Source organism: Pan troglodytes, chromosome 13, assembly GCF_028858775.2.
Source record: "Pan troglodytes isolate AG18354 chromosome 13, NHGRI_mPanTro3-v2.0_pri, whole genome shotgun sequence".
Classification (NCBI taxonomy): Eukaryota; Metazoa; Chordata; class Mammalia; order Primates; family Hominidae; genus Pan; species Pan troglodytes.
The window spans coordinates 134,531,201-134,544,553 of record NC_072411.2 but is presented as its reverse complement, the minus strand read 5'-3'; the positions used below and the strand labels follow the sequence as shown (position 1 = coordinate 134,544,553).

At 57.9% G+C, this 13,353-nt stretch overlaps 1 protein-coding gene across 6 annotated transcripts in view; it reads right to left on the bottom strand.

Annotated features, from left to right (window-relative positions):
* The window catches only part of DIS3L2 (DIS3 like 3'-5' exoribonuclease 2), a 378,450-nt gene that overhangs the window by 17,867 nt on the left and 347,230 nt on the right, over positions 1 to 13,353 (bottom strand). For all 6 annotated transcript variants that reach the window (XM_063790857.1, XM_016950702.4, XM_063790856.1 and 3 more), the window contains 2 exons: positions 795 to 978; positions 15 to 101 (listed from right to left, as the gene is read on the bottom strand). In XM_063790857.1, coding sequence (XP_063646927.1) covers positions 15 to 101; positions 795 to 978 — 271 coding nt within the window. The remainder of the gene's footprint in view (positions 1 to 14; positions 102 to 794; positions 979 to 13,353) is intronic.

The window sequence follows — 13,353 nt, the reverse complement described above, 5'->3', positions numbered from 1 at the left end:
TGGGCCCTCCTTACCTGCATGGGCCGGGAGCACATGTTGGTGAGCACCTCCTTCCGGGCCAGTGAGTACTTGTCATCTCCAAATGTTTGGGTCAGGCTTTTCTAGAAGCAAATCCCAGAAACCTATGTGACGTGTGGTCCAGCTCGGGGAGAGACTCTGGGCCCTGTCATCCGCTGAGCACCTCATGCCCGGCTCTTGGGGGAGGAGTTGCCTGTGGGGCTCAGCCCTGCTCAGAGGGGATGGGTGGGGAGAGGGGGCAGCCGCCCACACCCTGTGGCCCACACTTCCATGTTTTTGCTGGCTGGCCTGGACTCACTGGGCTCCAGCTCTCTGGCCTGGGGCACCTGCCTTCCCCTCCCAGGGTTGGGCCTGGGTGAGATGTCTCCCTCCTCCAGGACCACAGCCAAGGCCCTGGGTTTCTTAGCTTTGCCCCAGGCAGGGAGCACCTGAAAGTACCCACCAGGAACATTCCCGGGATTCCTACAATTCCAGCCCCCACTCTGAAAGCCTCTGGGCCCAAGACCAGCCCTTTCTGGCCACAGGACCCCTGCCCTCTGCTAGGCCTCCAGGGTCCCCCCGCTTGGCACAGTCCTGGTGAAGGGGCAGGTCCCATTGTCAGGGCTCCTGTGACTCAGAGGGGCCCTTTCTCCCAGGGCCTCCTTCCCTACAGGAGAGACCTGGCTGAAGGGGAGGGACTCTGGGGGGAAGCAGAGGCCGCTGGACCACCCCACCTTCCAGGTCTTTCTCTTCTTTCCCCCAAGCAGGGCCTCCCCCGAATCCTGCCCACCACTCACATTGAGGGCTCCTGCGGAGCTGAAGTCCACGGGCAGCCCCATCTGGTCGCAGAATTCCACCAGGTCACTGAGCATCCTTGTTTGGGGCGGGGGGTGCCGGCGCAGCAGGGCCTGCTCGGGGAAGGCGCGGTGGATCTTGTGGGCCACTGCCATGTTGGCCAAGAGCATGAACTCCTCCACGAGCCTGCAGAGGGTGGGTGGGATGGGAGGGACCGCTGGGGTTGGGGGACAGGTGCGCAGGCTTTCCCACGCTGCAGCCGGCCTGGCTCTCTATCAATCACCCTTCAGGTCTCAGCTTAAAGACAACCTCCCAGCTACCTCATCTCATGTGTTCCGCCAAGTCCCTGTCTTGCCCAGCACCCCCATGGTCTCCCCTGCACCAGTTGGTCTACACCGCCTTCTCCTCTGACTGGTTAGCTCCTGTGCTGGCTCTCCCAGAGGGGGACCCTGGAGAGCAGGGAAGCACCCATCTATTAAATAATACACTGCAGCAGCCCCAGAGCTCAGCAGCCCACCCAATCCAGAGAAGGCACCGAGGAAAGATCTCTGCTGAATGACAGGATGCCTGGAACACTTGGGCAGCCCAGGCTGTAAGAGGGCACCATGCTCACCCAGGGCATGGGAACCCTGGGGCCCCAGCTCAGCCCCTGCTCTGAGGGCTCCCTGAGGCATGTGGCAGTGGTGAGTGGACCAAGGACCCCACAGTCCCAGGAGTGCTGGGCTCCCTTCTCCTCTGGGGACGGTGCCTTGTTGGAGGGAAGCCTCCCAACAGGGTCTCTGAGGGTAGACAGGACGGTCTGAGGCAGCAGGAGGGAAGCCCTCACCAGAGGACAGGGCAGGAGTGGGGATGGGGTGAGACCCCAGAGTCACCCTTTCAGGGGCTGCTGCTCTGGCTTTGCAGCACTTGGGTGTCTGTCATTAGACTCAACAGTCACTGTGAATGGATGTGGCTCCCCACAAAAGGACTGAGCAGGCCAAGGTCCCAGACTGAAGGAGCGGGGACCGATAGGCGATGTGGGACATGAACCAGGTAAAGGCTGGGGGGCTGGTATCACACAGCACTGAGGTCAGCACCACTGACCCTACCACCAAATCTGGGGCAGGAGGCCACGCACTTCTTTTTCCCGCCTTTGGTGGGACAAGAAGATCACACATGTGCACAAGAGCTGGAGCCTGTTGTGATGGGCCAGCCTTGGGCATGTCCTCATGCCTTGGTGACCAGGACCCTCTTCATGGGGAAAGCCGCCCCCTCAGGGAGACATGGGGCTATCGGGGCCTTGACCAGCCTGGGGGGACTCTGCCTTCCCTGCCTTTCCCCAGCCTTCATGCCCAGCCCTGAGCTTTCCCCTTGAGTGAGAGAGATCAGGGAGGAAGCTCCCGCAGGCCTGGCTGCAGCCAGAACCCTGCCATCAACTTCCCTTCCTGGAGGTGTGAGTAGTGCTGCGGGTGAGCCTCGTCATCTGGCCATGCTTGTGGAAAGAAAGCCAGCCACCGAGAGAGCGAGCCCTGGCATATAGAGCCCCTCCTCCACCCAGGGTGGGCCTGCCAGGGCAGACGTGTGGCTGTGCTCTGCCAGGATGTCCTGAGAGCATATCTGCCTCCCCAGGGAGCCTGAGATGCAGAGGAAGAAGGGCTGGGAAATGCCCCAGGAGGGCAGGCACCACCTGGAGAGGAGGGAAGCCAGCCCAGCACCCCTAGCGCCTCCTCTGGGGACTAGTGGGGACTTTTTTGGGCTGGCTCATGGCACACAGTAAGGCAGGTGACAGCTGGGATGTGTGACCACAAGGATCAAGCTTCAGCCTGCCCTTCTACCACACAGGACACCCAGCAGGTAAAAGGAGGAGCATCCATGTTGCCCTCTGGGTGGCAGTAACGGCCTGTGATGTGCCACCCCACCTCCCAGCCCTAATCTGTGCTTGTGCCCACCACTTCCTGCCAAAAACCCTGTGTTCAAGCCCTTAACCCACTACAAGTCTCCCAAGCCCAGGTTTGACTCTCAGCTCCACAACTTTCTTGCCGTGGGATTCCGAACAAATCACAGAGCCCTCCCCATCCTCTGTCTCAAATGCAGGACAGGGGTCACAATGGCACCTGCTCAGGGCTGTCATGGACGCAGAGAAAACAGGTTCTGCACTGGCAGGCCCTCTGCCTGATGCATTGAAAGCCCTCAGGACGCAGGCACTGTTCTCCTGTTGCCCCACCTGCCCCCCACATGGCCAGCTGGGGGTCTCCTCAATATGCCCTGTGATTTTCATCCCTGCCATCAATCTGTGTTCCTCAATTCTTTTGAAGCCTCCCTGAAAAGCAGGCTGCAGTCCCCCACATGAACACTGACTGTTCTAGGCTCACCTGTATCACTGTCTGGTGCCATTAGACTGTTCTTATTTGGATTTCATAATAAGATATTGTGAACCCAAGAGGAATCAAAATTCCTGCTTGAAAAATAATCTGATACTGGTCAGGCCATCAGCACGGAAATACTTCAGATGCACACAATCATGCATACTTTTGCCCTCTCACTCCATAAAAACTACTATGTGCCAGGCACGGTTCTGGACTTTTCTCCCCATGCAGTCGGACAATCCTCCTGGGCAGGAGCATCCAGGCAATTCTGTGGTGCCTGCTTTCCCCTCCAGCCCAGCTGCAGGCTTGCCGGAAGAGGGACAAGTGTAGCCTTAGGCCCGACCCTGGGCTGCATTTTGCAGTGTGGCCAGCAGGGGGCAGCATGACCCCATAGCGGGCAGCACTGAGGCTGCAGGCTAAGGAGGCCACCAGGCAGGCAGGGTGAAAGAGCAGGGCTGTGTGAGGTGGCCCCTGGTTACTCCTCTATGCCCATGCCCCACCCTCTATGGGTTTAGGAACTGAATATCTGGGGGCCTCTCAGGGCTGAGCCAGGCTCCTGCTCTCAGTTCCTGCAGGCGCTCTCCACATCCCTTCTCATGGTCTTCAGTAAACACGAGGACAAGGACAGGAGGGAGGGGACAGGGAGAGGGTGGGGCCGCTGTGGAAGCCCCTGCCAAGACCACAGACCTCAGGCAAGCTGCTTCCCTGGCAACTCCGCTACCTGCCCTCCCTGGACCCCCAGCACAGTCCCAGGAGTCACCTCTGCCCTCGACAGAGAACAAGTGCACTCTTGGTGACCTTGAACGTGAAGCCTGGTGAGGCTTTGGAGGAGAGGCCCACCTTGCCAGGGCCCTTGGTGTGGCTGAGTCTCTGCTTCCCTTGCCATCTCAGCCTCTCCCTCCCTCCTGGGGCTGGGAGTCAGGACAGTGCCTGTGGAGCTCTGGCCCAGCTAGTTAGGCCACATTAAGCAGGGACCCAGGCAAAGGTCAAGGGCACTGAGGAGGGAGCTAGCACCACAGAAAGTCCACTTCCCAGGTGCAGCCTTAGCCATGATGTTTGAGGACAGCTGCAGGGGCTGTTTGGTGCCCTCATGTCCTTCTGATGCTGCAAGTAGCAGATGGGGGCAGAGTGAACAGGTAGGCTATGAGTAGGAGTGAATGAAGGTGGGGCTGACCCCTGGCTCTGGCGGTGGCACCCTGGGGTGGCTGGAAGGTGGGTCCCCAGTGGAGTTTGGGGACAGAAAGGTGCAGGCCAAGCCCAGCTGCCAGCAGCCAGAGTTGCACCGAGTTCAGTATTCACCATTGCAAATGGGACCTGGCACCACGGGTCAGAGAACTGAGCTGGATGGTGCAGGGTGGGTGGGGTAGGGAAGGTGGGGGTCAGGGCTCTCATCTGCGGCCAGCACAGGCTCCACAGTCCCCCACCCTGTCAATTCCCTGGTGGGCCAGCAGGTGGCGCCCAGCCTCTTTCTCCCCAAGGTCCTGGGATGGGGAGGCTCCAGCTTAGAGCCTAGGCGCTCCTATGGGAACCCAGGGCCAGAGATGACCCGGTCAGCAGGGCCCTCTCCCCTGACCTCCTCCCTCCCTCTCCTGGGGAGCTGTGCTAGGTGCACAGCCTAGGCAGCCAAACCTCCGAAACGCCCCAAGCTATCCTGGGTGGTCAGGTTGAGCTGCTCCACACTCTGGGCCACGGGAGCCCTGAAGGGCGCAGAGTGGGCACTGGGGCTGCTGGACGGGAGGGCGCCCTGCCCCCTGCCCCGGCCTCAGACCTTCCTCCTCTGATGTGGGCACTGGCCCTAGTGTCACCCCGCTCCTCCCAGCACCAGGGGCACAGGCATGAGATCACTGGGCCCTGCGGGGGATGGGGCGCTGGAGCTCAGGGACTGCCTGACAACTGCTTTCCGAGGGGCTGGGAATGGCTGCCAGCCAGCATCACCTTCCAGAACAGCAAGCTAAGGCCTCGGAGACGGGGGCCTTGGATCCAGGCCTGGCATCAGCCAAGCGTCTGGAACCTGCACCACCAGGGCCCCACCACTCTGGAGGTCTGGGGTGGGGCTGTGCTGTGACAGCGGCTGCAGGGCCAGGACCCCAGCTCCTCGGCACTCACTCCCAGCACCTCTCCTCCCCGGGTCTGGGCCTCCCTGGGGCAGGAGGGGGTGGGGAGGGGGAGGCTCAGGTATGAGGCTCAGCGAGCCCCTCACACACTGTGGCAGACAGCAGGGAAAGGCCACCAGCCCCCCGCACACGGTACACACTCCCCACAGCAAGGGTGACACTGGTAGAGACAGAGGTTCCCACAGTGCACAAACGTTCCTCTAAAGAAAAAGCAACAACATCAATATATGAAACGCAGGGCTCTTCATGCGTTTACGACAGGGCGTCCTTCACCCTGAAGGTGCCGGCGAGCATCAAGACTGCAGAGCCAGCCACTGGGTGCCGCATTCCTGCTGGCTCAGGTGGGAACTGTTTCTGTCGCATCTTAAAGGACGATGCTGGGAAAGGCTGCTCTCGCCCTGGCAGGGCTCAGAGGTGATGAGATGAGAAAGGGGTAAAGCGATCTGCTCTTCAGAGGAAGCCTGCCTTCCCTGACCATCGAGGAACTGGATCTGAGTATTTCTCTGCTCAGCTGAAAGGCTGGGGCTGGGTTTTGATAGTCAGGGATCCAGGGCATCTGTGGCCAGGAAGGTCCTGTCTGGCAGGTGGTAGGGGTTGGGGGGTGTCCCTCCCCTCTCCTGGCCCTGCCATGGAGACGAGGGGCTTCTCCTCAGTGGCTTGCATGGAATGCCAGCCCTACCACTCACTTGCTTCTTAAGCTCATGGAATCTCAATTTGTTTCCCTGTAAAACAGGGAAGCAATGTTCAAGTTCCTGGCCTCGAATAAATAAGACATTATTATTACACATCTTATGATGTGACTGGCCTGGGTGCCCCAACTCTAGGACTTGGGCAAAAAACACAGTAAAAGCAACATTTCTAGAAGTTTCTTCTGCCTCCCCTACCCTCACCACAAAGCCACCCTCTGGCAAGGAGGCCAGAGGTGTCCCATTTCAGATCCATGCACCTGATAAAGTGCTGACAAACTCACCTCACCCCTTCCCCACACAGGACACTCAGAGAGTGGCCTTGGAAATGAGCGGGAGCCGGGGCAGAGGGGCAGGACCAGTGCCCAAAGCTGAAAATGTGTCCATTTTCAAAGGCCAAAGGCAAATGTGGGACAGAAACAGCCTCTTCTGCCCTCAGCCACCAGGGCCCTTGTCACACTCTGTGGGAGGCTCCTGCTAATGGAATGAGGCCACTCACAGAGCTTGTTCAATTAGCTCTTGCTGAAAACTGCTAACGTGGCTTTGATAAGAATTGCTCCCAGCCAATTTCAGCCTCATTTCTTCTGCAGACCAAATTTTCCACACTTGGGCACACGCTGCCTGTAAGCTCCAGAGCCCTGGGCTCTGCCGAGGCCATGAAGGCAGCTGCTGGGCCTGTCTCAGAAGCTGTGTACCCAACCATGGCCTCTTCTCCATGGCTGGGCAACCCACGGGGTGCAGGTGACAGCCACCTTTACGTAGAACCTGCTGTGTTCTTAGCAGCTGGAAATTGAGTGTAGTGTGGTGGAAACCACAGGGCCCCGGGAGGCAGGGGTCTACGGAGCACTGAATTGCAGGCTGCTGGGGAGGGAAAGTGGAAGAGATCTTGGTGGCAGCTCTGTTCCAGGCCAGGCCGGGTGGGGCTCGGGGCCTGGGAGCTGGAAAGTGGAGGCCTGGAGAAAGGGAGCCGCAGGCAGAGCACCTTGCCTGGGTGGGGGAGGGGGACGGGGAGAAAGTGCAGCTGCTTGACTGATGGACCCCCACCCACAGCTGGCCATGCAACCTGCTGCCAGTCTCCAGCAGAGGGTGCCGTGGCCTCTGGGTGGCCCACCAGTCACAGCTCGGGCCTCTCGCTGACCCCTCTCCTCCTGGGCGCACTGCAACCTCCTGAATGCATTGGACGTTCCCACGAAACCACAGAGAAATGAATGGGGCCCAGTTCACAGGCATGGAAAAGCCCAGAGGAGAAGGCCTCTGGAGCCAAACATCATATGCCTGCAGGGGAGGCCAGAGCCAGGTTTCCTAGGCTGGGAGGCTCAGTCCATGGCAGGGCCTTTCTATAGGTGAGTGGGCGGGCCCCTGCTGTAGCCAGACACATTCTGCACCTGTTTTTCTAGCTCCAAAGGAAGGAAGTCCCCAGAGGCTAGATGGCCACATTTGGGCCCTCAGGCCTTGCCAAAGGGAGGCCCAGTGGCCGTAATGGGGAGCGAAAGGAGACTTGCTGGGAGCTGGGGCCGGGCTGACAGTGCAGAAGGCCCTTGTCAGCATAAAGCCAGCCCAGAAGCCTCATTCGCTCCCCAAGTTCGGGCTCTGCTCCCAGAGGTAGGGGCAGGCCTGCAGGCTGGCAGCGGCCCTGCCCCCAAGCAGAACCAGGTGCCAGTCTGTGCTGTGTGGTCTTGCAGAGCGTGGTCATTAGGGCTTGCTGGCTGCTTTATGGTGTTGACACATAAGCCTCTCTTCAGTGCCAGCCCCTGCCCAACCGGAACTGGAAACAAGGTCCTGAGGAGGGGTGGCACGGGCACACAGAAGCCTGGCCACCTGGGGGAGTCCCCACAGTGCCCCCAACAGCTTTGCTTGCTGCCCTGCTTGCTCCTGGCCAGGGGTCCCTTTCAAGCCCCAGCAGGGGAAGCTGGCTTCGTAGACTTGGAGCAAGAACAGAACTGGGCCATCACAGACTTAAGGAGGCCAGCTGGGCCATCGCAGACTTAAGAAGGCATCGACTTCGGTTTTAAAATTAGGCTCTGGGTAATCGGATGTTCAAGGAAGAAGGGTGTTCTGGAACGCACAGGTCTTTCTTTCTCTCCGTCTCTCTCCTGCACATACACATGCTCTTACACCCACACGTTACCAAGGCAGCCACAAAAACGAGAGAGAAGCCTGGGCTTCCTGGGACCTTGAGCAGCTTTGTTGCTGCAAGTTTGAACGTGTGCTCACATCTGAAAACTGCTCCTGCCCAAACGGCTGCTAGGTCAGATCCCCTTCAGCAGGGCCACCACCCCAGCCACACAGCCACTAAAGTCTGCATGCAGGGAAGCAAGCGTAGAGTGGTCTCTGCACTTCCTCATCCACTCCTCACTGGTCCCCCACACCCAGTGCACGGGGAGGGGACTGTGGTCCTAAGGTGACAGAGGGAGATGGTGTCTCTGGGAGGCCACAGAAGTGACCACAGAGGTCCCATGCCACAGTGTGGCAGGGCTGGATGTGGAGACTGCCAGGCACTTTGCCACTCTCGGTCCATCTGAGTCTCAGAAGTCAGAGTTCTCATGCCTGGCAGGAGCACAGGGAGCTCAGTGAGCTCGAAGGACTTGCCCAAGCTCCCAGACCCAGGGTCCCTGATACCCCATCCATGCTTTGTCCTCAGGTGACCCTGCATCATTTGCTCTGAACCCTCTGAGGAGGAGGCAGCAGCCAAAGGCTCTGCTGACAGTGGGAACTCAACACAGAGCCCACCCTGAGAGCACATTGCTGCCCAGGGGTCAGGCACCCCCGTAGTCAGCTACGTCACTACCATCATCCTGCCCCTGACTGCTAAGGGCGCCTCCTCCCCTCTGCCAGACCACAGCAGCTGCAGAGCCCAGGGTCACCCATCTGAACCTGGCTCTCCACCTGCCCGGCCAAGCCCCAGGGACAGAGCCTTTCCCCTGGCCTGCTCCCTGCCCCTAGGCCCTGAGGCTGGTCACAGGCACAGGCGCACACGCATGGCCCCCTGCAGCCACCGCCTGGCTGGGCTGGGACACTGTTGCCACCTTGGAAGCCTTGTTTCCAGGCCCCCCTGGAAACAAATGGGGGGCCTCTTGTTTGCCTCTGTCCCGCTGCCTCTGCCTCTGTCCTGCTGCAGTTGGATGAGGGCAGAAGCAGCACTCAGGCCTGTGCCACGGCCTCCCTGATAAGGCTGCCCCCTCCTGGTTGCCTCGGGCTCAGGCCCTTTCCTGTCTGAGTCGCCCAGGGCTGAGCAGGGTTGCTTTTCCTGCTCTTGGTTTCCCGTCACTGCCGAAGGCGCCCTGTGCAGCCTCTCCTTTGCTGACGCTCCTCCCACCCCCCACAGAGACGCACTGGGCCTCCGGGTCAGGAGGGCAGGGCAGAGTGGGCCACGGGCCACCGCAGCAGTGGGATGGGGAAGGCCCCTGCCCCTCAGATGCCTTGGCCCACATGACATCATGGCCCCTGGGTGACAGCTGGGCCTCAGGTGAGCCTCTTTCTAGACTGTTCCAAGAGGGAGTTTTTGTGCTGAGCTCGGAGCTGGGCAATGCATCCAGGCATCCCCCATGTTTTCCCTGGTGAGCTCCATACAGTCAGAGAAAGCTCAAGAAGTCTCCAGGTCAGTCCCTCGCCCAGGTCTGAGGGTGGCGTGGGGTCCTTAGCTGCTAGTGCTCTGGGGGTCCTTGGTTGTCACACTCCCTGGCCCCCCGCAGGCTTTTGCTGGCCTGTTCCTGGCCTCAGCCCTGCTCACCTACCGGCCACAAGGAGATCAGTGCCTCTGTTCCCAAGGGACTCCTTGGGGCCTCCTCATGGGTGACAGGCACCCAGACTCTTAGGCCACCCTGGACTTCCACTCTGCCCCCTCTGCTCCCCACACCCAAGCCCACCTTCTCCACTCAGCTCCTCGTGGGGCTGTACAGGTTCAGTTCACGCATCTCCCTCCCTGGCTCCATGGTCCTGTGGGCTGATTCTAAACCACATCTCAACAGTGAATCCAGACTGTCCTTCTCTGGAGGCTAGTTTTCCTCTGCAGACCATAGGCTGTTGGGTGGGGAAGGGAGGGGAACACCTAGCCATGCCCATCTATGTATCCCAGAGCTGAGCAGCACATGGAGGAGCTGGGGAAATGTTTGGGGGAACAAATGAGGTATTTCAGAGACATGACTTGCTTGTTTGCTCCACAGAAAACGTTGAGTGCCAAACAAGACTTATTTTCAGGGGTGGAAGCACAGCCCCCTAGTAATGAAGGACTAGGAGTGGCAGTTATGGCTCCTGCAACTTCCCTTCAGCTTATCACTGTTGAACCAGAGGTGTATGAACTTGGCAGAAGAAACCCAAGATGGCTTCTGCTGGCCTAATGGGACAGGCTACATTTGCCTCGATACATTCTTACTGCCTGTAGATGGTTATCACTTAAATCCAACACAGGTGACAGGTGACAATGTCACTGGGACTCATCTGTTGGTTGCATGATGAATGAATTCTCTCCTGCAAGGGCAGCCTGCCTCAGTATAAACATGAAACACAGAAGATTAAAAGAAAACTCCTTTTGTCTTGGTTTTTTTTCCACTGAACTAACGCTCGTCTTATCACCCCCTGGAACACAGCATGTTGAGTTTGGCAGAGCTCTGCATTCATTCTGTGACTTTTAAAATATTGACACACAGTTTTATGACCTAGGTTCAGAGCAGTTTCAATGAATGTGTCCCCCACCCCCCCAGAACATTCTGGGCTTCCCTGACATCTTCATGTGCCCACCCCACGTGGCACTGAGGCCCCAGCTCTGCCCTCTCTTTGTCCACAGGAAGGGGTAGGGTGGGTGGGGTGGAGGGCGGGGAAAACCATCAGACTGCTGGGTTTCATCTCCACTCCTACCCAAAGTCAACCAAAGACTGCTGAGTGCTCTCGCACAGCCTGTGTGAAGACTTCAGCCCTTTCCCCGACGCCACTCTCACGCTACCTGAGAACCAAGACCAGAACAACCTGGATTAGGCCCTGAGTCCTTTCAGGCAGGCTGGGTCAATCGTAAGTCAGATGGTGAGGCCAGACCATGCCAAAGCGTGACTGGACCTGAGGGCTCTGCTTCCCTGAGCTACCACTCTGGAGGCCAAGCCCATCTTGTAGGGCAGCCTGGGTTGCAGAGGGCAGCCCTGTTTATCCAGGATTTTCAGATGCATTAAGAAAGCTCTCCTGGTACCTGGGATGCTGACCAGCAATCTGGGAGCTTCTTCACAGGTAGGTTAGGCCAAGCCCAGGCAGCCAAGCCCAGGCAGCCTTCAGGCCTCCCCTGGGTGAGAATTGTTGTTCCTGGCAGAGGCTGTAGCACCCAGAACTCTCTGGCCTCAGTCCAGCTGCCTCTGCCTGGGAGGAGGCCTTGCCCAACACCCCAGGAGGGCCCTGTGTGGTCCGCTGAGCTGTGCAGCCACCAAGATGGAGAGTAACTGTGCTGTCTGATTAATGGTGCTTATGCCTGTCCATTTACCAGTAAATCTTTGTGATACTCAAGCCCAGTTCCTCATGTGCCGTGTTTGGCTGTTGTGGAAGTACTGCCAAATGGTCATTTGCAACAAAACAAAGAACTGGCTGCTAGTTTCACCAGGACATGCTTATACGTAGCATGCAGTCCAGGGTGTGTCCACTGCGTGCCAATCACACAGTGTCGTGTGCACCCCACATGGGAAGGCCAGTGTGGTAGGGTGCTGGGTGCTGTTGCCCTCTGCTTCTCTCAACCACCACAGTGTCTTGTGTGCCAACCACACAAGACACTGGGTGCTCCTTACTCGATACCATCTGCCCAGGAATGGCCCCGCCAGCCATGTGGGAGCAGACCACACCTCCCTGCTGGGTATGGAGGCCAGCAGTGCTAAGACTGGCAGTAGGAGTTCTGAGAAAGGAGTGGCCATGGCCACTGCACTCAAGGAACATGAAGGGAAGACCCCCCGCCCTGTGTTGTATCTGGAATGCTCCTGGGGTTTCAGGGAGAGACGGTGGGGAGGTGGTGGGAAGAAGAGCCATTCTCTTTCTATCCATGATCTTTAGGGATTCCTCCTCATTCCAACAAGCATGACAAGATGGAACACAGAGGCTTGGTGAGGCGGCTCTCTGCTCTGCTCAGTTCTCCAGGGCTTGGCCAGGCCTCTTCCCTCTGGTTCTTGTCCCATGACTCCGTCCTGTCACCTTCTCACTTGCCTCCCCTGGGGTGGGTTGGGGCCTACAGGGTCCCACACTGACACTCCAGCCGGGAGAAGCAGAGGGCAACAGCACCCAGCACCCTGCCGCACTGGCCTTCCCATGCGGGGTGCTCACAACACTGAGAGCCACTCCCTGCATCCTTTGTTCACCTCCCCCCTGGCCTTTGTCACCCCCTTGCAAATGCTGTTTTACATACCTGTCTTCCTCGATGGGCTGTGGGCTTCAAGGGAAGGAACTGGGCCCTTCTCTTGTGCTCACTGCAGTACCTGGCACTAATAGGCGTCCAATAATGTTTGCTGGACAAGCAAACGAATGATGTTTACAACTGGGCCAGAGAACACTTGGCGAAACTGGTCCTCCAACCCACGAGGGTGTGGGCAGACTTCTCAGCGCCCTTCCTTGAACTCTGAGGACTTTCCTAGGGGTCGTTTTCTAAGTTTGATGGTGGGAAAGGGCCCATGTGGCACAGAACACAATTCTGAATATAAGGGCTTCCTGAAGATTCTTGCAAGTTACCCTTGTTTGAGCCCAGCTTCCTGGGCACCCCGACCACTACTGGCCTCTGGCCTCTGTGGAGGCCTGGCCTTGCAGGAGTGGGTTCTCCACTGTGGATCAGCAGCTTCACTTTATAACAGAGCCCAGAGGGCAGCAGCAACTTGCCAGTATTCTTGTATTGCTAAAGTCAGGGGGGAAAGGTAGGGCACTGTCAACCACACACAACCTGGGTAACCTTAGGCAGACTACTTAACCTCTCTAACTTCTTCTACCTACCTCGCAGGGTTATTCTAGTGAGGATTAAATGAGATAAACTTTGTTATCTTATTTAACATTATAAGCTCTGACCTATTGTTAACTATTCCATAAATATTAGTGTTATTATGAAAACCTTCTGCACTGAATTAAGGAGACAATTAATTCAGTGACAATGACAATTGCACTGAATTAAGGAGACAATTAATTCAGTGACAATTCAGAGACAATGAGAGGTGTAATTAAAAAATAGAAGAGGCTAGGAGTGGTGGCTCACACTTGTAATCCCAGCACTTTGGGAGGCTGAGGTGAGTAGATCCCTTGAGGCCAGGAATTCGAGACCAGGCTGGCCAACATAGTGAAACCCCATCTCTACTAAAAATACAAAAATTAGCCAGGCGTGGTGGAGGGCACCTGTAATCCCAGCTACCCGGGAGGCTGAGGCACATGAATCGCTTGAACCCGGCAAGCAGAGGTTACAGTGAGCAGAGATCG